This window comes from Fulmarus glacialis, unplaced genomic scaffold (genome assembly GCF_000690835.1).
Source record: "Fulmarus glacialis isolate BGI_N327 unplaced genomic scaffold, ASM69083v1 scaffold33941, whole genome shotgun sequence".
NCBI lineage: Eukaryota > Metazoa > Chordata > Aves > Procellariiformes > Procellariidae > Fulmarus > Fulmarus glacialis.
In genome coordinates this window covers 34,554-60,555 of record NW_009191503.1, presented here as the reverse complement: position 1 = coordinate 60,555, position 26,002 = coordinate 34,554, and the positions used below count along the sequence as shown (strand labels likewise).

At 39.8% G+C, this 26,002-nt stretch overlaps 1 protein-coding gene across 3 annotated transcripts in view; it reads left to right on the top strand.

Annotated features, from left to right (window-relative positions):
• The window catches only part of PRKCD (protein kinase C, delta), a 29,902-nt gene extending 8,051 nt beyond the window's left edge, over nt 1-21,851 (top strand). The window contains exons 4-18 of one of the 3 annotated variants that reach the window (XM_009586720.1): nt 8,059-8,215; nt 8,901-8,932; nt 9,583-9,668; nt 10,035-10,164; nt 10,794-10,894; nt 12,079-12,175; nt 13,631-13,761; nt 14,447-14,620; nt 15,185-15,276; nt 16,473-16,535; nt 17,627-17,671; nt 18,668-18,806; nt 19,669-19,857; nt 20,109-20,237; nt 21,287-21,851. In XM_009586720.1, the coding sequence (XP_009585015.1) occupies nt 8,059-8,215; nt 8,901-8,932; nt 9,583-9,668; nt 10,035-10,164; nt 10,794-10,894; nt 12,079-12,175; nt 13,631-13,761; nt 14,447-14,620; nt 15,185-15,276; nt 16,473-16,535; nt 17,627-17,671; nt 18,668-18,806; nt 19,669-19,857; nt 20,109-20,237; nt 21,287-21,445 (1,724 nt within the window). In that variant the 3' untranslated portion in view covers nt 21,446-21,851. Of the gene's footprint in view, nt 1-8,058; nt 8,216-8,900; nt 8,933-9,582; nt 9,669-10,034; nt 10,165-10,793; nt 10,895-12,078; nt 12,176-13,627; nt 13,762-14,446; nt 14,621-15,184; nt 15,277-16,472; nt 16,536-17,626; nt 17,672-18,667; nt 18,807-19,668; nt 19,858-20,108; nt 20,238-21,286 lie in introns of all 3 variants that reach the window. The other 2 variants (XM_009586723.1, XM_009586722.1) reach the window with 2 other exon arrangements.
• The last annotated feature ends 4,151 nt before the right edge of the window (nt 21,852-26,002 follow it).

Genomic DNA, 26,002 nt, shown 5'->3' with positions numbered 1-26,002 from the left:
CCCCCCGCCCCCAGATATATACAGGGAACATAGTTCTGCTCTCATAGAACAAGTTAATTGTGACGGTACCATACAGTTTTGTGCCATATGTGCAATCTGTGTGGCAGTTACTAGAAAAGCTACTAAAGATAGATACGTTCATTATTTTGGTCTCCTTTATGAAAAGTTAACTCTTTAAAGCAAAATTTCAAAAGAATTGTGTGACTCTGAAAAGCCTGTAAGTAAGAGATCAAAAGCTCTCTTTTTATGCACCAGTAATATTCTGGTTTGCATTCAAATCGTTTTGAGCCATTATATTAGAAAACCTTTGTCTTTGGTCTTAGTCATGGCTTTCCTGTGCAAGGCAGTTTCACAGGGCAGTGGTATTATGAGAATCTATCTATTTAATGAGGCATACAGAAATCCATTTGTCCAGGAAACTTAAAAGTTTCTCAACCAAAACTGTACAAACCCAACTTCACTATTCTCAGTTGCTTATTTGATGAGGCTGAAGCATATTTCCTCCTCTCCATACAGATGTGAGGAACGGTGGGGATTACATAAGTGAAAACCTTCCATAATTTGCTATTAGCTGCTAGTAGGGAGGTAATATACTTGTGTGCTCCAAGTACTAAAATAACTGTAGTTAGTTATTGGTCAAAATAATTTAAACATGGATACAATGTTCTTGCAATTCTTTTCATTGCCTTTATTAGGGATTGCAGATGGTAGTGGATGAAGCCTAAATGCCAAACAGATCATTAAGTCATGCAATCGTACTTTAATTGGCAAGTTAAGATTTGCATATTAATGCTCTTGTTTGACCTTCTACTTTGCAACAACTTCCTATTTACCTTCTGCTTTATAGAAAATTACTCACCGATACCTTTTTGGTAACCAAACCACAGAGGCAGTGGAACTCCCTTTCAAGACATTTATACATCTACATTTTGTGAAGGAAAGTCACTCAATCTGATATTTGCAGCGTTCACATCAAACATCAATACATTTTAATATACCAATCCTCCTCAAAATTATAGACCTCCCTCACGTCACTATCTGTATATTGCTAAATAGGCAAAAGTTGAATTATTTTTGACTCATCATTGCACTGCTGTAAATGTTTTCTTCAGTTAAATTAGCAGTTACCAGTCTTAGAGCAGAGAAGTTTGCTAGTGCATTACAAGGATGTTTGTATTAACTTCCATTCTTCACATTGCTAAAATCCTTAGTTAATAGCTGAAAGCTCAGAGACAGTTCACGTTCCTTCCTACGCACATACCATTTTGTTTTCTCTGTGACAGGCCTTTCCATACAGAAATGTGTGGTAGCTGTATTTCAAAAATACTAAAAAAGGCTTGTTCTGAAACTGGTATTTCAGTTGTTCCCTAGTTTATTTGAAGGTATTGCTACAATTAGTATGTTTGACTTATAGGTGCTACTTTCTGTTTGAAAATCTCCAAGCATTTTTGCAAAAGTGACAAATCTTTATTTGGCTTGTTTTGCAAACTAAAGCTGTTGTTTTTCAACCCATCCTTCTAGTAGCAAACATTCTGGATCGTGAGAAAACTGCTTTTCTCTGCTTCGATGGTAAGCAGCAGTACTGAGAAGTAAGCGTTATTGCTCCATTATCAGATTTATTATTAGAGAAAAATTTTCATGGAATAAACAGGTATTAAAATTTGCTCCATGGTAGGCTACACTGAGACATTTCATTTGTATATTCTTTTTGCAGATTGGGGCCTGGGCAGTTAATTTAGGGCTATATATGAAAAGTCTTCCCAGTCTTAGGGTTTTTTCTTTCTAGACCCTGTAAAACAGGGGCTGCAGAGCCCTGACTTAGAGCTGTCAAACAACTTCTTTGTCTTCTGTCCTGTCATTTGAAAATAAGTTTGTGCTGGAAATGAAAAGTTTTTCTTCTGATATGTGAAACATGAGAACAGGGTGTTGACCCCCATTTTCATTTCAGAATACTGTTTTCTTTCTGCCCCTCCTTCTCTCGTTGTAGTATTGAAACTAGGTTATAATTCTGTAAAGCAGCTTTAGCTTTATAGGTGGGAGTTGCAATAAGTTTAATGCTTTGCTTGATCTTTGTTTATTCAAATGTAGTTAATGACCTTATCGAGTAAGAAAACCCAGGATCACAGAGGTGGCTTGCTGTACTGCTGAGTGTCTTGTGCAGTGTTAGCAGCTTTGGAGGCTTTGGAAGTATATTTGTGTCTTGTTTTTGAATTCTGAATTGCTGTTTTGCTGGCTTCAGCTTCCTGGAGAAAGGGTTAGTGAATTCTTTCCTTAAAATGCTATTAGATATATCAGAAGGTGAGTAATTTGCATGTGAACTTCTGATATCTCAGGTATCTGACTTCTGGGAGAGGAACATGGACCCTCAGAGAGCTGCATACATTTTGAATATGGTTTTGTGTGTGTTCAGTGTTGGGGAAGTGAGATTTTAGAATTTTTCTGAGGCATCTGTGAAAAATCATAGGGTAAATAACAGATTTGCTATCACAGTCTGCATATTGTATGGGTCTAAATTAAGATTTGAAGCAAGTTTCTCTATGGATGAAGTGTGTTGGGAAAGGATTGTTACATTATTAGTAAATAATGATGAGGGCTGAAAAGCCAGAACTGGACCTTATAATTGTAAATCGGGAAGTTGGTATGATTTGATCACTTAACTGAGAAAATACTATTTCTAGAAATTTGGCAGATGTGATAGTTATTCAGTGGCACCTAGCATTTGCTTTAATCTGCATCTAAAAGTACGACTGCATGAATTTAATAAAAACGTTTTCCGGCTTAATTTTCTTTAAGAAAATCAAACATTTGCAGATGTAGTAATTTCATAAACACAAAGTTGTCAGTGTATTTGGTTGGTAAGGTAGCTAATGTGTTGCGTAGAGCAGAGAAAATTTGAAACAGTTTATATGTTCACAAGAAATTTGACTTAGATGCTGTATTTTTAAAGGTTGGTTTTACTGTGCCTTTGTAATTTAAAAAAAAGAAAAAAGAGAAAACCCATTTTCCAGTTTATTCCCTGTTTTACCACAACCCATGAGATATCAGGTATCTGTGCAGAAGTGTTAACCAAAACACTTATTGAAATTTAAAAAAAAAAAGTACTCTGTACAGCTGAGCACAGAGTGTGTTAGCACAGCAACTCTGCAGATGGTATGAGCACTATAAAGACTGTAGCGTGGACATGGGATTTTTTTCTCCTGGATTGAAAGGCAGGGCTTGTTAAAACTCTAGTGTTTTGTTTTAGCTCTTTTCTAAAAGACCATTGACTTCATTAATGCCTATGAAAGACTAGTTCAGTAGAGACATGCTAAAAGTAGCTGCAGAGCAGTCCATCTCAATGCTCTGCTAATTGTCAGTCAAAACAGTAGAAGGTGCTGGCTCAGTGGCCGAGGCGGGACTTCGTTCATTTATTTAGAGGAGCAGGCAAGAAGTCCATGTCCCGTGGGTGTCCCAGTCTCTGCACAGAGCAGAGCATAACATACTTGTAGTTTTAATTACAGTAGAAGTGCATACACTGTTCCATGTAGTATACATACCTTTTCATAAAGGTACTACTAAGAGTTTTTAACACCGGTTTTGACCACTCGTGCTAAAGCTTGTAGTATAACTGCTTGGGGCCGAGATAGGTAATTTGAGATTATGTGCCAGCTTTGAGAGCAAATAGTATTGGCTTGTACAATAGCAAATTATTGATATTGCTACTTCAATGTCAGCAGTGTAAAATCCACAAGTACTGAGAATGGAGGAGATGGTTTTTAAAAAAAAAAAAAAAAAGAGAGAAATACGTAGCAATATTAATACTCTGCCTGTAAATGAAACGTTGTGATGGTCACAAAAGCCAAAATGATTTAACATAGCAAGTTCATGTTCACACAAATGTAGACTTTTGGGAAACTTGTATTTCTGTAACTGGTTTGTTGGGGGGTTTTTTGTAAGGATGATCTGTAAAGCAATTCTCTCCAGGACCAGGTTAAAGAGCAGTTTTCCTCTGAGACCATTCATACCAGGAAAGTCTCCTTTGTGAGGAATAAGCTTTCCTTTTTAATGATTGCTCTGTGAGATTAATATTTTTCTTGACCTGAAGGCACACTTAACTTTCAAACAAAGCCAAGTGCAAGGCAGTAGAACAGCAGAAGGGGACACTGAACAGAAATGTTAGTAGGCTTTGTAATTTATTATAAAGTTTCAGGCAAATCTCAGCTTGAGCAGCCAGTTAACTCAGGAGATGTCTTGCCTGTCCCTGTTCTGTTTCTGACAGTAGCATTGTTATCTTTCCTCTGTTCACAAACAGAACTGTGAAATGAGTAAGTTAAAATGAAAAATGAACTCTGAAGATGGTAAATATTTTTTCTAGTCTTTCTGTTAGAAGATCTAGTAGGGTTATTCTGGAGGTTGTTTTCTTTTGTCCTTGAACTTTTGAGGTTCAATTGAGACAATTTGACATCTCCCATTGAGATTTTTTGCAGTACAGCAGTGTCCTAGCTATATTGTTTTACCAAATGTTTTCCAGACTGTGGGTTACATGTTATGTTAGTGGCTGTAAGGACTGTGAAATATTCAGAAGGACTGGCACTGCAATTAAATAGTGTATATTAGTGTATGTTTACAGCACTTCTGTACATACTATGGTATGTCACAGCACTTCTGGAGAACTGCACTGTCAATTCACAGGCGTGCTTAATGGTTCCTTAATGAATATACAGTACGGGGGGGTTCTGGGTGCTTTTGTCAGATCAGCTGCAAGTTTTGAGAAGGGACCTTGAAATACATGAACAATGTGGCAGTGATAAATATTAACCACAGCTCTCAATAGAGGAAGTAGATTATGTTTAATGGTGTGTGCTGGGTCCAAAACGATTAATTTCAGGTCCAGGCCGCAGAGGTTACCTGGATTTTAGTTGCTGATTCAGCTGTTTTGTACATGACTGTTTCTGACCGTGTGCTGGCCCAGGACAAACGTTTCATCTGTGGAAGTCCTGGCTTGCTCGGAGGGTGAAGCAAAGGCTTTCCCTTTGTGTGTCTTCCTCCCCCCCATCTCCACCCTGCATCTGTACAGTTGTTGGGAAATTTACTTCCTTGCAATTGTTAATTCTCTCTGCATCTTTGAAATAAAGCCTTTATTCCCCAGTTGAGTCCGTGATTGGCTGAACTTCTTAAAACTTCTGGAGCAATACACATTAAAGGTAATTTACACGTTAAAGATAACTTGTTAAACACGCCTATAGTAAATTGAAATGAACTGTGCTATCATTTCAGAGCCATCTCAGCTTCAGGTGAGAACAGCTGCTGTCCAAACCTCTCAGCTTCTTCTGAAGCATACAGAAATGTTTTCAGCTATACTTGGATATATTGGCTGTTTTTGACAAAGATATTTAATAAAGCAGCTGGTTGTGAAGACTGTGTATTCTCACATGCAGATTTTGAAATTTTGCTGTGCTCAAGGATTCTTCACAGTTAAAGTATGTTTAAGGAAAGTGGTTTGTTTTTTTTTTTCTTTTTCTTTTTTTTGTAATGAAAACTAAGTGATTAGTTTGTTCATTAATCACCCTGTCAAAAAACAAGATGCCAGTCTAATATATTTCTGTTGAATTCGACGTCAGTGTTCCAGACAGGGAGGAAACACTGTGGTTTCCCATGTCCTGATCAAGTTTTGTCAGAGAATTTTGCATACGCTATCAGCAATGCTAAATTGCTACAAGTATTTCAGCATGAGGAGAAGTTGTGTCCTGTTCACCTGGTGAATCCTGTTAGTTCCTCACTAAAAACTTGGTTTGCATGTGTTACAGACTTTAGGGAGGCTTTTGTCCTTTAATCTGCTCTATCACAGGTTATCTCCTCAGAATACATGCTATAAAGCAACATGCCTTTCTCTGCTTTGTTGTTGTTACTGATTAAATCACCCTTATGAAGACATCTTTTTCATGCAGCAAACAATATGAAGTATTACTGACTCTCAACTACGTTGTTTTCCTTCCATGCACATTTCAGTGTGTGGCTTCCCTGAAACATTTGAGGAACAGTGGGTGAGGTCTGTGTATTTGCTCAGCAGGATTAAACAAAGAGAAAGTACTATTTGCAGACTTCGACAAGCTGAAGTGCAGCAGCTGATGAGAGTTTTTGTTGGGTGAACTCAGTTGCTTGTCTGAACAGCAGAAACAAATCCTGTTCCTGGAGGGGAAGAGGTAACTCAGTGGCATACATAGTGCCAGGGTGTCACAGTGCATGTTGTGAGCTCTTTTCAGGGGGAGGCAGGATGGGTTTTTCTCTGACCAGATGGCCAGTTTTCTCAGAAAAATACCTAGTGGCAAAACCCGGGGACCTTTTTTGATCTTTCTTTTCACTAATATGCTTAATCTTTCCTTAATTTCTGAGCTGACGTTATCCTTTCTTTTCTAAGACAGTACATGCTGCTGCAGTCTGGCTGCTGTTGGCTGTGACTGATAAATTAGTTCAGGACACTCAAAATGGTATCAAATGATAGATTATATTCCAGGTTCAGCGGTCTGTTGGAATAGCAGTGGTGGCAGCCAGCTAATAAAATGGCAAAAACCAAGCACAGCTAGCAACAAGAAAAACAGAGCTCCTGGGTAACTCTGTAGTAAGCTCAGGCATTGCGGTTAGTGTGGCTTGGCAAAGGAAACAAATCTGTTTCTATCAGTATAAAAAGCAAAGCTCCCACTGATGTTGATAAAAGGCAGCAATGCAATGGAGCAAATAAAAACCAATTGTATTGACAATGGGAAAAATGCTCTTCTGGCTTTTTTCTTACTTCATTGTTGTGGAAACTCCCACCCTGCAAATGGCAATCTCCTGTTACCCTAAACTTTGCAGCACTGTCAACCTGTGAACGATGTCCACGTTTCTTCCAGACTGGGGGACACAAGCTGCTGGCCAGAGCTGATGCAGTTAGCAGTTGATGGGCTCCCCGCTGCTGATTCAAGCCTTTATCTTTTCCTGCTGGATGGGATTGTCCCTCAACAGCTCCTCTCTGTTGACAAGAAACGTGTCCTAGGGTTAAATTACCAGTTACCCAATCTCTCTTGATACACCTTCGTGGGGTTACCTCTGATACAAATTCCTATTATTTTCAAAATGTATAAGTAAGACTATGTAGTCTGAGTTGTGGCTGAAAGATTAAGACACAAAATACTCATTTTTGTAAGAGAAACTCTGATGCTTCCTTGGAAATAGTGGAAATAACTATAACCTGTAATGAAGGACCTGTAGGAGCCAGTTGTACTCAGAGCCTGAGAATTTTTTTTGTTGTTTTATTTCTTGGCTAATACTATATGCAATTTCTATGTAATATAGCATTAGACGCTACAGTATATACTATAGTATGTACTATTATTGCTGTAGTATTATATAGTACTATATACTGAAACCCCATGGGGGGCTAGGAGGGGAGAGGAATGAGACTGAGACGTGTTGACAGATATAGCATCAACATTGAGATAGCATAATGGAAATGTCTAAATGAAAATCTCATTTGTCCTCACTGCTTAATGATCCTGGAGGCTGGAAGAAACCCATTTTACAGTAGTATGGTCCAGTGGTGACTTAGGAGGTCCTGCAGCACTTCACCAGCATTTCTGCTGTAGGCCTGGTTGAGTAGGACTGACTATGGAGCAGCAGCATGAAAAGGCTTCTGCTGAAGGAGAAGGCCCTCGTGCTTCCAATAAAATGTTTCTTTCTCTTTCACCTAAATCATGTAACATATAGGAGCTTATATTTTTTCAAGAAACAACTGTGGTTGGCATTTCTCTAGCAAGACTGTACTCCACTCCTGCTTGTTCCTCTCAGCTCGTTTGCTGAAGGCTTCTTCTGAATGAGCAGGAGAGGGAAGCGTTTGCAAACAAGGACACGGAGACACCTTAGGAAGCAGTGCGTGCATGTGTTCCACCCTTGTTGGACTGAAAGTCTGCAGAATGCAGGTGTAAAATAAATAGAAACACAAGTCGGAAACAGAAAAACAAACTGAACTTTTTGGAAAAGCAAATATTAATCTTTGGTAATACCTTAAAGTATTGAAAGTGTGTCTTCTTGTCTCCCCCTTAGACTGCAAACAGTCAATGAGGGAAGAGGAGGGGACAGTAACTATGAACAGGAGAGGAGCTATCAAGCAAGCCAAAATCCACTACATCAAAAATCATGAATTTATTGCTACCTTCTTTGGACAACCTACGTTTTGCTCTGTCTGCAAAGACTTTGTATGGTAAGAAGGAAACGCTAAGCTTCCCCCACCCCCAAGGGCCAAATAACTGCAAAATTCACTTCAGGTATATTGAGACAAAACATGACACGTACATTCGTGTTGGGAAATGGAAATGATACATTTACTAAGAGCATTGTTATACCTAAGAATTATAGTTGTCTCTTTCACATTAAAAAGTAGAACTTGAACATTTTTGCCACTGAAATAATTGGCAAAAATTCCATCAGCATCAAGTGAGATCTGGCCCATGATCAACAGCAGCTCTTTCACAAGAGAGAGAGAGAGATGGGTGCATCTGAGAAAATAATGTTCAAACTTTGAGATGTGGAGTGGCTGATAGCAGAGTAAAGACCCACAGGGAGCAAGAAGCTGGGTCCCTTTCATAGTAAGGCCGTTTTCGTAGTAAGTCATTTCAGGAGGACTTCCATGTGATTGAAACCTTGTCTTTTCTGGGTTTCCCTCCTAATTTGCTGGTCTTTCAAAACACACTACCTTATCTTCTAAACCTTGCTTTCCTAAGACAGAGGATTCTGAATAGCAGAATTTAGACCACTTTATTAATTGGAACAAATATTCCCATAGACAAAGGATTGATTCATTGACATGGTAAAAATAAAAAAACCCCACCTGTTTTTCCAGCAAATGTATGGTTTTGATTTTCTTCTTTATCATTTGTTTTTTTCAGGGGACTCAACAAGCAGGGATACAAATGTAGGCGTAAGTTGATTTTACCTTTTTCTTGTACTACTTTCCACATGAATCTGTAGATCAAATAGTTACTGTTGAAAAATCTTCTGTAAATATGCATCATCACCATAGGTAGTAGTAGATCAGTTTTGCACAACAACCTAAGGCTGTCTAATTATGATTCCTACCTGAGTTTTTAGTATCAAGATTTAGACTTGGCTATTCTTCTCATAAGTGTGTAATGCTGTTGAAAAGTTGCACTCATTTATGACAGCAGTTTTTGTGAAACCTTTTCTAAAATGCATTACAACTATTGAGGGGTTTTACAGCTGAATTGAAAAGCACTTTTGACTTAGCGTAGATCTCTGTGCATTACTCCAAACAGTAGGGGAGATATCAAAAAGTAAAACTCAAAAGTATAATATTGTCCTTCTGTTATCTAATGCTGGTGGCATTGCCTATGGAGGCAGATGTAGTTCAGAAATAGAGGTTATGATAAAAGAAAATGAGGAGAATCGGCTTAAAAAAGATTATCATCTTGATAGAAAAGAAAGGTTTTGGTGTATATAGTATGGTGGAAAGGAGTGTGTTTTTCACATTATGCTGTGAAATGCAAACATCTCATCCCATGTATTTTTTATCTGAAAGAATCCTCTTTTTTTCTTGTGCATGTCTTGAAGAATGCAATGCTGCTATTCATAAGAAATGTATTGATAAAATCATTGGGAGGTGTACTGGTACTGCAGCCAACAGCAGGGACACAATGGTAAGAGCTGGAACAATATAGTTAGAGTGTAATTATGTAATTAAACACTCCTGAATTAACAAAACCTTGTATAGAAATGGCCAAGTCCATTTGGGAGGTGCTTGGTTGTACAACCCAAGGTACTGTCTTCTCTTGAAGATTGTATGTAATGTGTAGTGGATGAAACTTTAAAGCAAGAAAAGCAGTTAAAAGCCCTCAAGGGGGTGGGTAGTATTTGATGGGCATATTCTTCCCCTGCTGAATGAGGGATGTTAAGACTGGGGTACTCAAAATAGAATTGTTGTAGCTTTGTAATATTCAAACCATTTTCTCTAAGAAGCTGGTCCTGTTTTGGGTAAAGTGCCTCACTCCTCTGCCTGTCCTCAGTTTCAAAAGGAACGTTTCCACATTGACATGCCTCATCGCTTCAAAGTTTACAACTACATGAGCCCTACCTTCTGTGACCACTGCGGCAGCCTGCTCTGGGGGCTGGTGAAACAAGGACTCAAATGCGAAGGTATGGAGGAGGAGGGAGGGCAGCTGGGACCTCTCCATGCTTTTCCAGTGTAGTCTCTCCCTCTCCGCCCCCCATTAGAGATTAGCTATTGCTACACACTCTGCATTTGTATATGTGTGTTATGTGGAATGGGATTCATCTCATCCACGTGTGGCTGAAAAAGCTTTTCTACTAGAGAGAGACAAATAGGCACTTGGCTCATGTGACAGCTCAGCCAAAGCGAGCTTCTAATGGAGTCAGAAAACATGCTGCGGAGGTGTGATCTTTAGTATAATCAAATATAGCTGAAATTTGGTGTGTCTGACTCAACGTAATGCCTAAAAATGTATTGAAAGTGTTTACTGTAAATACCATTTTTATAATTCTCCCACAAAAAGGCAAAATGATCGTTATTGTAACAGATTTTGAGAATAAAGTAATGATGATTGGAGTTTTTTTCCTTTTGAACAATTTTTGTAGCCTTCATTGAGTTAAAGATTGAAACTGCAGTTTTATTAATAATGATAGATCCATGTCCAATCTGGTCTTATAACAAGGTTTCTGAACTGCACAGAGAAACAGCCCTTTTTGTTGTAGTGTTGGACAGTATTTTCCTGATGCTTGTATAACCGTCCTTACATTTCTTTTAGAATGTGGGATGAATGTGCATCATAAATGCCAGAAGAAGGTGGCAAACTTATGTGGAATAAACCAGAAGTTGCTAGCTGAAGCTTTAAATCAAGTTAGCCAGGTATGCTTTATTGCCATTTGTCAGGTAATTAGTTGTTTTCAGAGCATTTTGGGGGTTTTTTACTTCACTTTTCCCATATCACTTTTATGGGGAACTGAGTTTGGACCAGAGGAAATGCAAAAAGCTTTCTCTTTTTAATTTGACCCATAAAGAGACTTACAAAGATGTCAATAGCCTAAAGTTGAAACTGGGGGGAAGAAAATCCCACCTAACAAAGAATTTTTAAAAAGTGTGGTTTCCTGAAATCCAGCTTTGTTCTTTTGTGGTGCCAAGGTTATTCTCTCCCTTTCTGTTTAATTGTTTAAACAGTGGTATCACAATGCTGAAGTCTGTTTTTCCATGCTTCGACTTTAGAATTCCACTTGAATGCTAAAATTAAATAAATATGGAGAAATATACCAGATATTCTCAATTTCTATTAATCTGATATATACATACAGAAAACTCCTGTGGAATTAACACCGGCCCCATGGTTTACATTGTTCATCTCCTGCAGCAGCATGGCTGTCTCTTGTGGTTGACTTCTGACTTGCAAATAAAGATTCAGACACAAGCTCTGAAATAAAACAGGAAAATATATCACAAAAGCCAACAGTATTTCCTCTGAGCTGAGGTTTCCTAAGCTTTCACAGGATAGTTACTTAGAAAACAGTGACAGCTGTTGTGCCAGCTCTTTCATGACACAGAAAAACTTGATCTCTTCATTACTAAAATTTGATCTTGGGGATCTTCCATACATAAAATTTGTTTCCCTGTGCTAAAGACACATGTCACACACACATATGACTTCAGCATGTCCTGTATGACAGTGATTCCCATCTCCTGTTTCAAATGAACATATATCCAAGGGGACATTTTCCCACAGTTTAAATTCTTCCCACTGTGGATTCAAACTATTATACCTTTAATAATTTTGCAACGAACAATACAACATAGATTGTTCAGGAATTTCAATTACTTATTTTCTTGAAGTGAAGGAAGTAAAGCAATTGGCTGATCTGAAGCTGTAAAGAATGTGGCAAAATAGTCTATGAACCAGACTTTTTGAGAAAAGATATGTACTAGGAGTTAATGATTAAAAAGAAAAGTTTATACTACCATCACGTTACATTTAACAGCTATTGTTATAAGTATTTCTAAAGTAATAGTGCAAATATAATTTCAAATGTTCCTCTCCTCCTCAGAAATCTACACGAAGGTCCGATTCTGGATCTGTAGAAAGTGTTGGTATTTATCAAGATTTTGATAAGAAACCTAGAGCTCCAGGAGGAGATACAACAGGTGAGAAAAGCTACAATGTTTTAATTTAGCCATTTACCTACCAGACTACAAAAACTAACAGTTCACTCATTCTTGCCTTATGTTAGACAATTATTTTTTTAATAAGTACTGTTAAAAAAAAAAGCATATATTTCTTTTTACCATCTCCCGGCCACACAAAATGCTTACATAACTTTTGACAAATACCTGTAGTTTTTAGTCCATGAGCATGCCCACCTTTCGGCAAAATGTTTGCTTTACTCACTGCAGCGCAGTTCCCCATGATGGAACTGGAGGGTGCCTCGCTAACCAGACACACGTGTACAACACGCTTCCCTCCCTCCTGTAACTGAAATGTCACGCACATTGTTAATTATCTTGATCTGTTCACAAACCATTAGAAACCAGTGACAAGTGCTATCTGTTTTAGGATGTAAGTAGCCAAAATACTACTTGAGATTGAATCACTGAAATAATTTAAGTAGTACCTGGAGTCCTATCTCTACATGTTCAGAGTAAGGTTTTGTATTTTTTTTTACTATTGCTAAAGAGTTCTAGCACTGTATAAGCCGTATTTTTGTAACTGCTAACCTATGCAAAAATAAATGCAACGGTAGAAGTAACTTTTTACCAGATGGAAATGACCAGGCTCAGTAAGATACAATGGGTGGTTTTGGAGTGGTACAGGATTTTATATATTCATCCATATATTGAGCTAATTCTGTTGAAATGCCCAGTAAGAAAATCATTTTGATATTACTTATCATACTTGTTCTGGCTTGCCAGAACAGAGGAAAGAAAAAACTCTTGCAAAGGTGGTTTGGTTTAATACTAAGTCAGGATGCAGCCACTGTGATTCCTCCCTGGCTTATCGCAGATGCTGGGCAGCTTATGGGGCATACACGGTATCATTTCATGATTATCGTCAGTGTCTTGTTAGTGACCCAGCAGATCTATGCAGCGGAGGTCAAAATAAATGTACAGTTATTAATTTCAGAATATAATCAGGATTAACCTGTATGATCATGCTTCTTAGCCAGCATTGGGCATAAGTTAGATCTTTTTACGGTCTCTCTGCTTAGGCTGTTAACAGCAAAAAGAAAAAAAATTTTTTACAAGCAGTCCTTGTAAAGCATGTTTTTCTCCAAATTCTACTCTGTATCTTAGTCATAGGGGAAAGTTAGGGGCTTTGATTTTTTTTTTTTTTTTTTTTTAAATAAGGCTTGTCTAAGTATTGCTTAAACCAAGCATTAGAAACAATTACAGATTCAATTCAAATCCAACACTACCAAGTATGCTCGTGTAATTTAAACTTTGTTATAAACTACAGGAGTTGACCCTTATGTTTAGATTCACCAGTATTCCAGCAGCAGATGCATTGAAATAGCATGTCAGTATTTAATTCTTAGCGGGGGATCTGAGTCATGCAGTATTTCTGCATATATTGAACTTTAAACTCCCTGTTTCAATTAGCAGATAACAGCGAATATGATAAACTCTGGGAGGGAAGCACAGCCAAGACAGCAACACGAATTGCAAGCAGGAGAAAATTCAACATAGACAGCTTTGTCTTCCATAAAGTACTAGGGAAAGGAAGTTTTGGAAAGGTATGTAACAAACTTACAGAGGTTAAGGTGATTGTCTTGCTTGATCTCTGCAATGTGATGGGCTATTTCCATTAACTAGAAAGGTCTTACTGTTACAGCTGCTTGGGTAGGTAATATTTTAACAGAATTGAATATAGCCATCTTTGTCAAAGACACTAGAAATTCATTGCCTGAATCTTGTCTAAACTCAAAAGTGACTCATAATGCACAACAGTTTTTCAATTATTTAGTATCGAGGCAGAAGAATTGCCCTTTATACCACAGTGCAAAAGGATCGTTTATGTTCATACGCTCTGTATAGAAACAGTCTCGTAATGCTCCAGTGCGATGGCAGGGGAGATGCGGGAGAGCAGCATGACCTCCACAGATTCTGTCCAGTTGTCTGTGAAACTACGGCTCTAATGAAGGAACAGGCTTTACATGTCTTCAGTTTATACGCTCACAAGACATTGACAGAAAAACTGCCCCGGAAGCTGCTGTGCCTGTGTTACGTGGTCCTTGAGTCCCATCTCCTCATCTCTATGCCCAGCAACTTCACCTTCCCACATCTTGCTCATCTTTCCCATTTAAATGCTTTTTAATTGTCATTGCACCTGCTATAAATATCTTTGACTTTCCCTTACTGATACCATCAGCAACAGTCTTTCCTACATGTGCTGCAAACTCATCTTTTTTTTTTTTGTAGGTTCTGCTTGCTGAGCTGAAAGGGAAGACTGAATTCTTCGCTATCAAAGCTCTGAAAAAAGATGTGGTGCTAATTGATGATGATGTGGAATGTACCATGGTGGAAAAGCGGGTCCTCGCACTTGCATGGGAAAATCCATTTCTCACACATCTTTACTGCACGTTTCAGACAAAGGTAAGAGAAAGCCCAATGGCAACAGCAACACAACAGGTTTAGCCTTTTCATGGATGCTGTTATCAGCAGTCAAGTGAAAGTAACCTAGTGATGCAAGAGTTAAGTTTCCTTTTCTTGTGCTCTATGCGGTAGTTCACAGGCCTCGTGGAAAGTAACTATGAGTATGACCCCCATGTATGTTGATGAGAACAGGACATCAGAAAAACATCTATGCAATCTGGAATAAGAGGCAGTTTAATTTAAATCCTTGATCTTAGCTTTACCCTCGGGTTGGGGGGGGGGAAGATGACTGTCACAGGTAGAAGTCAGTATATATACATAAATGTATATTTTTATTAAGTCCAGAAATCCACAGAATACAAGATCAGCTATTTAGCTTTACAATACAAGGCCAGGTTACTCAAATCTGTAGGAGCCTCATACACTCTTAGGGGTGCATGAAATAGAGAAATACTTCAGGAGAGGAGGAAAGTGGCTGCTTGGTCCCCAGTAGCCACATCGCTACTTCATATGCGGTTACAATAGCATTAGTAATTTTTCCATTCTCTGGTTATTTGCATACAGGATCATCTGTTCTTTGTTATGGAGTTCCTGAATGGGGGAGACCTGATGTTCCACATACAAGACAAGGGGCGTTTTGATCTCTACAGAGCAACGTAAGTCCACAACCCTTCAGTCCCTATCTCCGTGAATGATTTTGGTCTCTATGGTTTTACTGCTTCTAGTTCTGCACCTGCAGTCTTTCACTCAACTTTCAGTGGCAGATGATTGAAAACATATTTCTAGACACCAGTTTGATACAATGAAGAAGCTTAGTTAATGATGTGTGGAGTTAGTTAGGTTTTCTTAAATTACATAGCAGTGTGATGTTTTACTTTCAGGGATGCTTGTACCTAGAGATGCTAGGTAAACTGCATTATGAGCCAGCACTGAAAAGCAAAAGGTACAGCTTCAGTGTCCTTTAGGATGGTATTTTGATGGAAAAAAAATGGAAAACAGCATGGGGGGCGGGAAAACAACTTATAGTATAGCATGTACTAGTATTGCAAAGTTGACATGATAGTACCCTTATGGGTCAGGGCAAGCTCTATTCCCACTTTCCCCAGCAAAAATCTGGACAAAGCCCCTCCAGCGTACCTGCATTTCAGCAAATGTCTCTGCATCTGGCAGCCTCTCCTGGCATGCTCTGTACCTATTTCTGAAGTTTTTGGGTCAACATTCATTCTGCTATACAGAAGTGGAAACAGTTTTGTATTTGTTTCATTAAAAAAACAAACCACAAACTTTTAATACGTTTCTGGGGGAAGAGAAAAGCATTCTTATCACATTTTCCTTCATATCCTCTGGATTATCACCTTCTTTTTGAGGAGAATGCCCCTGAAGCAATGCTGCTTTTCAGTCTGTCTGCTGCAACTGGCCAGGTGCAGAAGGAGATAGGTGAGGTCCATTTCTAACTTAGCCATTAGCGCCCAGTCCCTCCTAAAGCAAACGTGCGAGTATTGAGCTCCCAGGAGCTGTCTTTCAAAAGGCATGTGCATCTCTCTCTGTAAATACATAAAAAGGCTATTAGAGTAGAAAAGGGACAGTGTTCCCTAATGGAAGTGGAATGAAGCATTAAGGCAAGTTGCTGTCCCCTCTACTGTTTGGTATTAGATAACACGGATGTGTGGTGAAGGGATTAACTTGAAGATTACAGCATCCAGCTATATAAATGCAGGTATATTAGTATTTAAAGGAATGTACAATACTTCTCACTCCATAAAGAGACACTTATGGCAGCTCTTTTGGCCAGCTGCATTAACTTATGTTTTAACTGAGCAAGACAGATTAAAAGATGTTTTGGTCTTTTCAGGTTTTATGGAGCTGAAATTTTATGTGGGCTACAGTTTCTTCACAGCAAAGGCATTATTTATAGGTGAGTACCAACTAGCTCCAGTGTGGGACCTGTGAATTGTCTTAGCACTTCATGCATCTTTGAATTACTGATTGATGTAACAAGTAAAAGCTGTCTGTCAGAGATCTGATGTTATTCCAAGGGCATTAACATGCCTGAGATGAATCTGTATCTGTGTGTCTTTTCCTTAGCAACCAGAATGATGGAATGTTATTTATGTTACACAAAAGCGGCTTTGTTTCAGTTAGTTTTAAACACTGCCTTCAAATCCTGAGTCTATTTAGTTTGGAGGCAAGGGAAAGGGTTCTTGAGGCTATCAATTCCTACCGGCTTGTGAAAACCACTGAGGTGAAAGTGGTCTGCTTTTGCATTCTGTTGAAACCACAATATTGATGCTTCTCCCTCACCAGGTTGAAAAATCAGGGGGCAGATCCTGACCAACTGCTTCTTACTGTAAATACCAATGCTACAAGAGATCAGAAGTTTATTTTAATGTCCTTTTTCTCTCAATTTCCTTTCTCCAGCCTTTTCACCCCATCCCCAGCTTCAAAGCAGCATTTGGTAACGACTTGCTGAGGTAGCTCTTACCTCTGTAACAAACAGGTACAAAGAATGACAGCCGTGTGCCTGAGAGCAAGTGCCCCAAAACATCTGGTATTGTCCATCTCCCTCTGTAGCAACAGGAAGCATCTGTTGGAGCATCCATCCTTTACAGCAATTTTCTGAAGTTAGACACTAGTAAAAAAGTGTTTGTAAAGAGGATAAACATTACAGGAATCCCCCTTGGTGAAGAAAGATGATTCTTACAAGCCTATCTGCCTCTCAGAGAAGACAGCCATAACTCAGGAAGGTACTTTATGTACCCAACTGTATCCCACTGCCTTCTGCAGGTTTTTATACAGGAGGAAAGGATCAACCTCCAGGATATGTTGTCATCAGCATGAAATCCTTCCATCCCAGATTTTCTAGAGCATTTTTAGGCTTGCTGTTAAATTTCCCTATGTTAAATTAGAATGTTCCTGGAGGGAGATTTCATTTTCGGAGACACAGTACCATTTTCCAACAAGACACCAGCAAAACCAAAGGTACTTTTTTTCCCCCGTCTCACACAGGATGTTTACCAGCATAATCACAGAACCTGACTGGAGCAGTTGTAGGTAGGCGTTGCATGTAAGTGCACATCCATACAAAAGATTTTAGAACTTGTTGTAGCTAGGCAGGTGCAGCACCCTAAGTTACAATGAGCTTTTCCCATCTCAAATATATTCAATTTACTCAGGTGAACAGCAGCTGATGTCCAAACATGGAAGGATTTTATGGTGCATTGCATTAGATCAGGGACTCTTGGTTCGAGCTGCAGCTCACCGTCTTGAGCAGTGTAAGTAGCTGATACTGAGAACTTAAGTTACCAAGAAAAAAGATTGCCCTGTTCTTATGTAAAATTATCTGCTCTATTCAAGTCTTTCTTAGTAAGCAGAAGGGCTGTTCAGTTTCTTTTCAGCCTGCCCTCCCTGGTATGTGCTTTTGCAGCCAGATGGACAAAAAATGCATCTCAGTCAAAGGGAGGGAATGTAGCTTTTGGAATGCTGTTAAAAAGCGCTTACTTGATTGAATAGTGTTATTCTGAAAAAAGACATGAATAGGACACTTCACAGACTGTGGCCACAACACATGAACCCCCCCTCGTGCTGTAACTAGAAACAAGTCACAGGTAGTATTAAAAATCGGGCAGGCTTCATTCATGTTCCTGCCAAATGCTCTAAGAATCCAAAAATACTTCTTTTGAGCTACAGAGTTGGTGTAGCACTATGTCAGCTGGTGAGGCATTACCTCATGCCTCCTTCCAGAAGCAACAGAAGCACCGGGTGTGCTTTTGGATCTGAAAGCAACTGTTGAGAATTATAAAATCACACACTATATATACACACTTACTCACTCTGACAAGAGAGAATTCTTCCCTTCTCCCTACCACCTTCAAAGTACAAAAATACTATTTTGTATGTATTGTGTTGATGGCTGATTATTTTCTTGAAAAGCTTCTTTGTATGATGTAGGGTAGGTGTTTATCAGTGAAGAAACTGCATGCATCTGTATGTAAAAATGACTCGCTTGTCCTTAAAACATAACCTGTTTTTTAAACACTTTTTTTGCAGAGACCTGAAACTGGACAATGTGATGCTTGATAAAGAAGGCCACATTAAAATAGCTGATTTTGGAATGTGCAAAGAAAACGTTGTTGGCGAGAACAAGGCAAGCACTTTTTGCGGGACCCCAGACTACATTGCTCCTGAGGTCAGTACATCACTGCCACATACTGCTGGGGTGGATTTAATACACTGATGTTAGAATGGCTGTTGTGATTAATCATCCCTTTTTAGATTAATAGTTCAGAAATGTAAAAGTCTAATTAGCACAGAAACAACAACATTAAATCAGAGTTCTCTGTAGAAGGTACTTGAGACTTGTAAATATTCTATAGCTGCAAGTTTAAAAAAACTAAGGTTTTGAAAGGTTAAAATGTTCAGGTTTTGAACAGCTAGCTTTCCCGTATGCCTTTACAGCTTAGCATACACATGGGGCTCCTGCAAAATGAAATCTCTGGGCACTGCAGATGGTGAACAGACTTGTGCCCGAGCAAACAACCAAAATTCAAAGCAAAAGCAGGTTCTAAGGGGAATCTCACCAAGTTAAATTCCCTGTGTTCATAGTTGGTTTTTTAACCTGATTTGCAAAGTAGTCCAAATAAGGTAGTTAGCTGTTAAATCTATAAGTGATGTCGAAGTCTGTTTGGTAGTAATCTACTTTTCATTGCTACTTGTCTACTTGTTCCCTTGTCCCTTCATCTTGTAAAGAAACTAGAAAAGATGTTTTCCAAGTATATGGTTATTTAAAGTCACTGGAGAAAATTTCTGAATGACAGCAAAGACCTGTCTACTGAGCTGTCCACGTTTCCACAAACAGCAGCCAAGGATAAAACTACAGATGTGCATCAGTCAACAATTTGTCAAATAGCTGGATTTTTTTTTTCCCCTAAATATCCCAGTTATTCAAGATTCTCTCTTAAAATCCCTCTTCTGTTTGATCTATATATATACACTGCTGCCTTTTACTAATCACTTGTATTTCTTCCACTGCACTTCTTCTGTGGAACAAGATCCTGCAAGGTTTGCGGTACACGTTCTCTGTGGACTGGTGGTCATTTGGGGTCCTGCTGTACGAGATGCTTATTGGACAATCCCCTTTCCATGGGGATGATGAAGATGAATTGTTTGAGTCAATCCGAGTGGACACCCCTCACTACCCACGCTGGATTACTAAGGAATCAAAAGATATATTAGAAAAGGTAGGACTGATGATCAACAAGTGGGTCACAGTACTGTATTTGTCCAGGGAGGGACAAATCTGGGCCTTTAAAAGGAGCTGTTTATCAGCAAGCAAATTACTTTTACAGATGGAAAGCCAGGTCAGATTAATTACTAATGGTCTGTTTACTGTAAGCAACTTTTGTTCTTTTAGCAGTATACCCATTGTTCTTGCAGTGCCACCTACCTTTTGAGCAGACGTAAGGCTTTACCGGGTTATCTTCTCTTGCAGCTGTTTGAAAGGGATCCAACAAGACGACTTGGGGTCACTGGGAATATCAGAGACCATCCTTTCTTCAAAACCATCAACTGGACGGCACTAGAGAAGAGGGAGGTGGACCCTCCTTTCAGGCCGAAAGTGGTACGTGGGTTATTCTTTGTTCTGTGGCAGGATTGCAAATGTCAGCCTAGGGGTAAGGGGCGATTTCTCTAACTTGCTCAAGCTGTACACGCATTAAATACATGCCGTTTCAAAACTCATCTGAGACTCTCCAAGGGGGCAAAAAGATGCATTCTCTATACTTAGAGCTATGTAGAACTATTTGTATACTCTATTCTATACTAGAGCTATTTAGAACTATTCTCTATACTTAGAGCTAACTTAGAACTATTTGTAACATACATGCCTAATGCTACCTGAAAAAACATCTACAGACAGACGGTGCGTTCCTCGTAGTCTGTATCAGCATGGGATGATGCTGCTTCACTTCACCTGGTTAAAAATCCAAGCTAGTTTTCCTCCACCCTGTACTGGTACAGGTAAAATGATCTGGAGATAACACAGTCTCTTTAAAACGTACTTACGTACTCGATGGAGAGCTGTTCCATTCGGGACCAGGCGGCTTCATGTTGCATGTTCCCATAGAAATGGGAACTCTGGAAATGTAAGGATCTTACGGACAGTGACCTTCGGAGGTTCGGAGTGTAAAACATGGTCTTTAGTAATGTGAATTTCTATGAAACGCATGCAAATATTTTATCCAGACACAAAGCAGCTGCAATAGCGCATCGCTTTTTTTCTCTGAACAAGTACAGACCATAAAATACTTTCAGGAATTTAAAAATTTTGGTTAATGGCAAGAAACGTTGGGCTTACATGTAAGTAAGTGCTGTATTGCTTTTGTCAACGGAGAATCTTTGAGTAATTCTATGAAATCTTATCACAAATCCAGGTGGTTCTTCTCTGAAGGGACCTGGTGCTATTTGTTTTCAACTAGCAATAAGCAATTGTCTAGTTATAATCTTATAGTGATGTTAAAATAGGCAAAAAGGAGATTTTTCTCCAAAGGGGGGGGAGGAGGGAGGGGGAGCTCAAGTAGTAACTTCCTAACCTTTCATATTTAAGCCATTTGTTCTGGAAGAAATTACAAAGTTTGTCTCAAAACTGTCTTCCCTCTCTGTTTAACACAGAAGTCAGCAAGCGACTACAACAACTTTGACAGAGAATTTCTGAGTGAGAAGCCAAAATTGTCTTACAGTGATAAAAACCTGATCGAGTCCATGGATCAGTCTGCATTTGATGGATTTTCTTTTATTAACCCTAAATTTGAACAGATCTTAGACAAGTAAGTCCCTGAACAGAGTCGGACTTTAAAGCAGGGTTAAACGTTATAAACCGAAAACTCCGACATGCTAAGTGTTACATGTTCCAACAATGTTGCTGATACTTCACAATAATACACAGTAGTGTGATTGATTATGTCCAACTGCTGATTTATTGGCAGTGTTCTTTTATGCATGGTTGGGTTTAAGGTATGTGAATCATGTGCATTATTTTCTCTATTTGGGAAAATGTAAATTCTGTTTGGTACTTGAATGTAGTTATGTTATATATATATATATATATGCTGTATATTTTGCTCGAGAGAAGACAATGGGGAACAGAAGATGTCTTTTTAAAAAGTGTTTGAGCCCTTGGTTCTTTTATTTGTCTTCAATTAAAAGAAAGTTACATTAAACTTTCATTCATGGCTTTATGATTTTTTTCCCAGAATATACAGTTAAACTCCAGTTGTCTTTGAACTAGAGTAAAAAACCAGTCATTTGTAAGCCCTGATCACTTACAAAAATAACACAAATATTTTAGGAGAATTAACCAAAATGAAGAGTTGGGCAAAAGCAGAGATTCATCGTGTAACACTAGAACACTAGCTGTTGGGGGAAACAGCTCGGTGCCACTCTTACTGCTTTTTTGCAAAGCCTGTCCCTCACCCAGAGCAGCCTGTGCTGAGCAGTGACCTTGCTAAATATTTATTCTGAGGCAGTGTAAGCATAAGACAGGGAGACCTAAAAGTATTCCACAGCAGCCACAGCGTACTGCCTGGGAATACGGGTTCTGCTGTTAAACACCACTTCCTATTACTAGAAATAAGCAATACGATCACAGCAGCTTACCAGGAGAAAATCATCAGGTAATGACCGTGCGGAGCATTAGCACGGAATTAACACGGAAACATCTTGCTCAACTGCCAAGCACAGAACCTTTCTTCCAGTTTTATTTGCTTGTTTTTAATACAGCAGCAGCTGTGGCTCCTTCTACTTGCTGTAAAAAGAGCACAAAACTAGATCCTGCTGTGTTGCAATACCTACTTCTGAATTTTGATTTTTAACCATTAAGAAGAAAGAAAAACTACTGTAATTACTGCAAAGCTCTTTCCAGAATTCTTCTCCTTGCAGTCAGCTTGTAAAATACAGGATGGAGCAAGGTCCCTTGCATCTCAAAAGCTTTCTGTATCTTGTAACACTATTACAAATGATTTAATTTTCTCAACCACTGAGCAGGCGGAAAAAAACATACTGGCGAGTATCAGTTTGTTCAACAGTTATACAATGCTACAGAGCAATCAGAGCACCCTGTATGTCCTGGGTAGTTTCAAGACTACTGCTGGAAGAGCAGGAGAAAGCTATCACTCACCTCCCCCCCAGTAAGACTTCGTGGAGTCAAAAAAACCACAGTGCTGCCTTTGTTTTTCTTCTGAAGAACAGTTCTAGCTTATTGTAATTCAACAATGCCAGTAAGACATGGATGTCATCTAAGTGTACAGCAGATTGAGGCTGGAATAGTCAGAACACAGTTGGCATTTCCGAACAGACTGGGTTTGCCTAGTTACCACCACACGCACTTACACCCCCCGTCAGCGGGAGAACAAATACTACACCGCAAGTGGCTGCCAGGGAGAGCAGCAAACTTGGTTTTTTCCCCTTCAAGTAACCTTCTAAGTCATTTCTGTTTTGCCACTTTTCACCAGAAAGTCATTCTGCTTTCAAAGGTGAACGCTGGATGCTTGTACCCAAGCAGAAATGCTTTTCTCTATCAGAAGTTACAAATGTGGTTGCCAGCAGCATTGGGTATTTGGATGGCAAGAAGCTGTAATAAATTACAAAAAGTGCTACTTGTTGTTTGTGGGAATGCTTGCTCACTGCACTTACCTGCTTCACTCTGGAGTAACGGCTGTCTTCACACAGCACCTCTTCCAGCTGGTATGTGACTGACATACCTGGAGCCCCTCCAACAGCCCGACTGCACCCGCGACACCCGGGCAGAGATGCCCTTCCTCCGCAGAGCAGTTACTACGTTCCTCCTCAGCAGCAGCACGGTACTGCTTAGCCATGGGCATCACGTTAACTGCGCCACCTGAACAGGGAACTGCCCTGCCACCGGCTTTCCCTCGTTACAGCAACCAGAAATGACATTTCCGCAGGGCAGACAGCTCCGGGGACCTCCTCCGCGGAACTGCTGTGCCCGAGGGCCACCTGGCGGACAGCAAACGGATGGGTTCGCTTGAGCATCGCCGACTGCGCCACCCTCACGCTACAGCGAGATGGAGGTATTAAAGAATTCTGTCCAGAAAGTAGCCTAAAAGGTCTAAAACAAACAAACAAAATTACCTCCCACACAAACATAAACACAGAGTGGAGTTAAAGACGAAGAAAATCCTTCTACCGAGCAGAGAAGATACAAGTGGTTCCCACCCAAGAGTATACAGTGATCAACAAGATGGGAAAAATTGAGTACATAATTCTGAACCACAAAGTAGTAAGTGATTTTGTCCTTATCCTTCAGAATGACAATTTACCCCTGCAAATTTAATGCCACCTACCTAACCTATACATGGCAAATCTGTACTAGAAGGCAGCGTTTTGCTGTTGGTTTTCAGCTTTCTCAAAACAGCAGCAGCATTTGAAAGACAATACGTAGCTTTGAGAGTGTGGATCAGATCTTAAAATACCAATGGCCAGGTAAAATTAATAGTGTCTTACCTTTCTCCTCCATTGTGTGCAAATCTTGACTTGTATTTAGTCAATAGATTCTTCCAACGTCTTCCTCAGTTACTGAGTTTGTTACTTTAATTATAATTATTTGTCAGAGTAAAGCAATCGATGGAGTAAATCAGCTTAATTCTTATCTATAAGCTCTCTTAACCAAGCTACAATTCCTACGCTTCCGGAAACCTGTGGAAACCAGCTGACCTGCAGGAACACTCACCCAGCACTTCAGCTGCTGTAAACGGGCACGGAAAGAAACACACATCGGCACACGTTGTGGCATTTGATCTTTATTACTTGGATCAAAGGTCAAATGATTACATTTGTCTGAAAGATTACCACGAAGGCCAACGATGTAAGAAAAGACAGTTTAATCCCATCTGAGAGACTGCATCTGAGCTAGCAAGTGCATTAACAGTCAGAAGGCAGTAAAATAAACATGGGTACAAGTACACAAGGTCAGGAGGAGGGTTTTCACCTCCCCTGTCGGTGAGGGTTCCGTCAGGAGTGGGGACGTACACGGCGACAATAACCTGCAATTCTTAGCAGCGCCTTTCCAGGACGGTGGCTACACCCGGGGAGAACCCAGCACCCGCTTCAAACCTACATTCGTTGTCTACACTTGCTCTCGCCAGCTAGAAAGGGTCGGATGCAGTCAATGATTTAGTACCTTCCTAAAGCAGAACAGACAACTTCATTTATTTCTTTTTCTCTTCAAGTATCAGCATAACAGTTTATTTACACTTGTATACAATTCTTCGTACTGAACACCCACTTAGTAAAACACTCATCACAGTATATTCAAAAGCAGGCTATAAAAATACCTACTATACATAAAACATTTAGCCTCAAGGAATTTTACAGCACCTCTGAAAGTTGAGAGAGGTAAAACAAAGAAAGGGAGAGAGGGGAGACACCTCAAGCCGTGCCTGCCAGTGAAGAGAAGCGGCCCTTGGGCTCAGCTCTCACTAGGGGAAATCTTTCCTTCCACCACATTTCTGCAACAGGTCCGAGCTCAAGAAGTACCGCAGTCTGCCGGTAAAACCCCGCTTTCCTAATACAGTCTCCTGGGATTTGCCCTTTGCAACCGCGGATAAACTCTGAGCTTCTCAGTTTAAAAACTGTTTAACTCCTGGTCACGGCCGGACGGCGGAGGCCCGGAGGAGCGAGGGCTGCCTGGAGCACAGCCCGGCCTTCCCACGCTCACACACATCAAGTCGGGAGGGGAAATTACTTCTATTTTTGCCACGAAGGTGGCCTTGTTAACTACGCATCAATAAATTAACTTCTCTGAGCAGCGCTCTGTGGTCTCTCTCCTCACACAATAGCTACGGACACAGCTGAATTAATAAAGATCTGAAATGCGCGTTACCGAACGCGTGGATCGCACAACAAAGCTTTAGACAGCAGCGCTTGAAGCAAGTGTTTCTGGTCGTTCCGTACCCTACGCATTCCTCTCCTGAAACGGAACCCAGCGATATGGTATGGCTTACTTCCAGAGCTGAATATATTGCTGAAATTAGCTTTTTAAAACAAATCACAACAGCAGCACGTTATTTTATAAACCCTGCACAAATAACAGACAATTTAGCCCTTGCCTGCAAAACTACGTTATTAGGGCCTGGTATTCCACACAGGAATTGAGAAAAGGGGCGGGGGGGGAACGAAAACAAACAACAAAACAAACAGAAAAACCCAACAACATACATGGTAAAAGCTCAATTAGGTGAACAGAAGTCCTTAGAAAAAACACAGTCCAACTCCCAAAGAATAGTTCTCCTCAATTCAGAACTACGAGCCAGCAGCAGCGCTGGCAGCTCGCTTCAGTTGTCTGGTAGCACACATAGAAAATACACATCG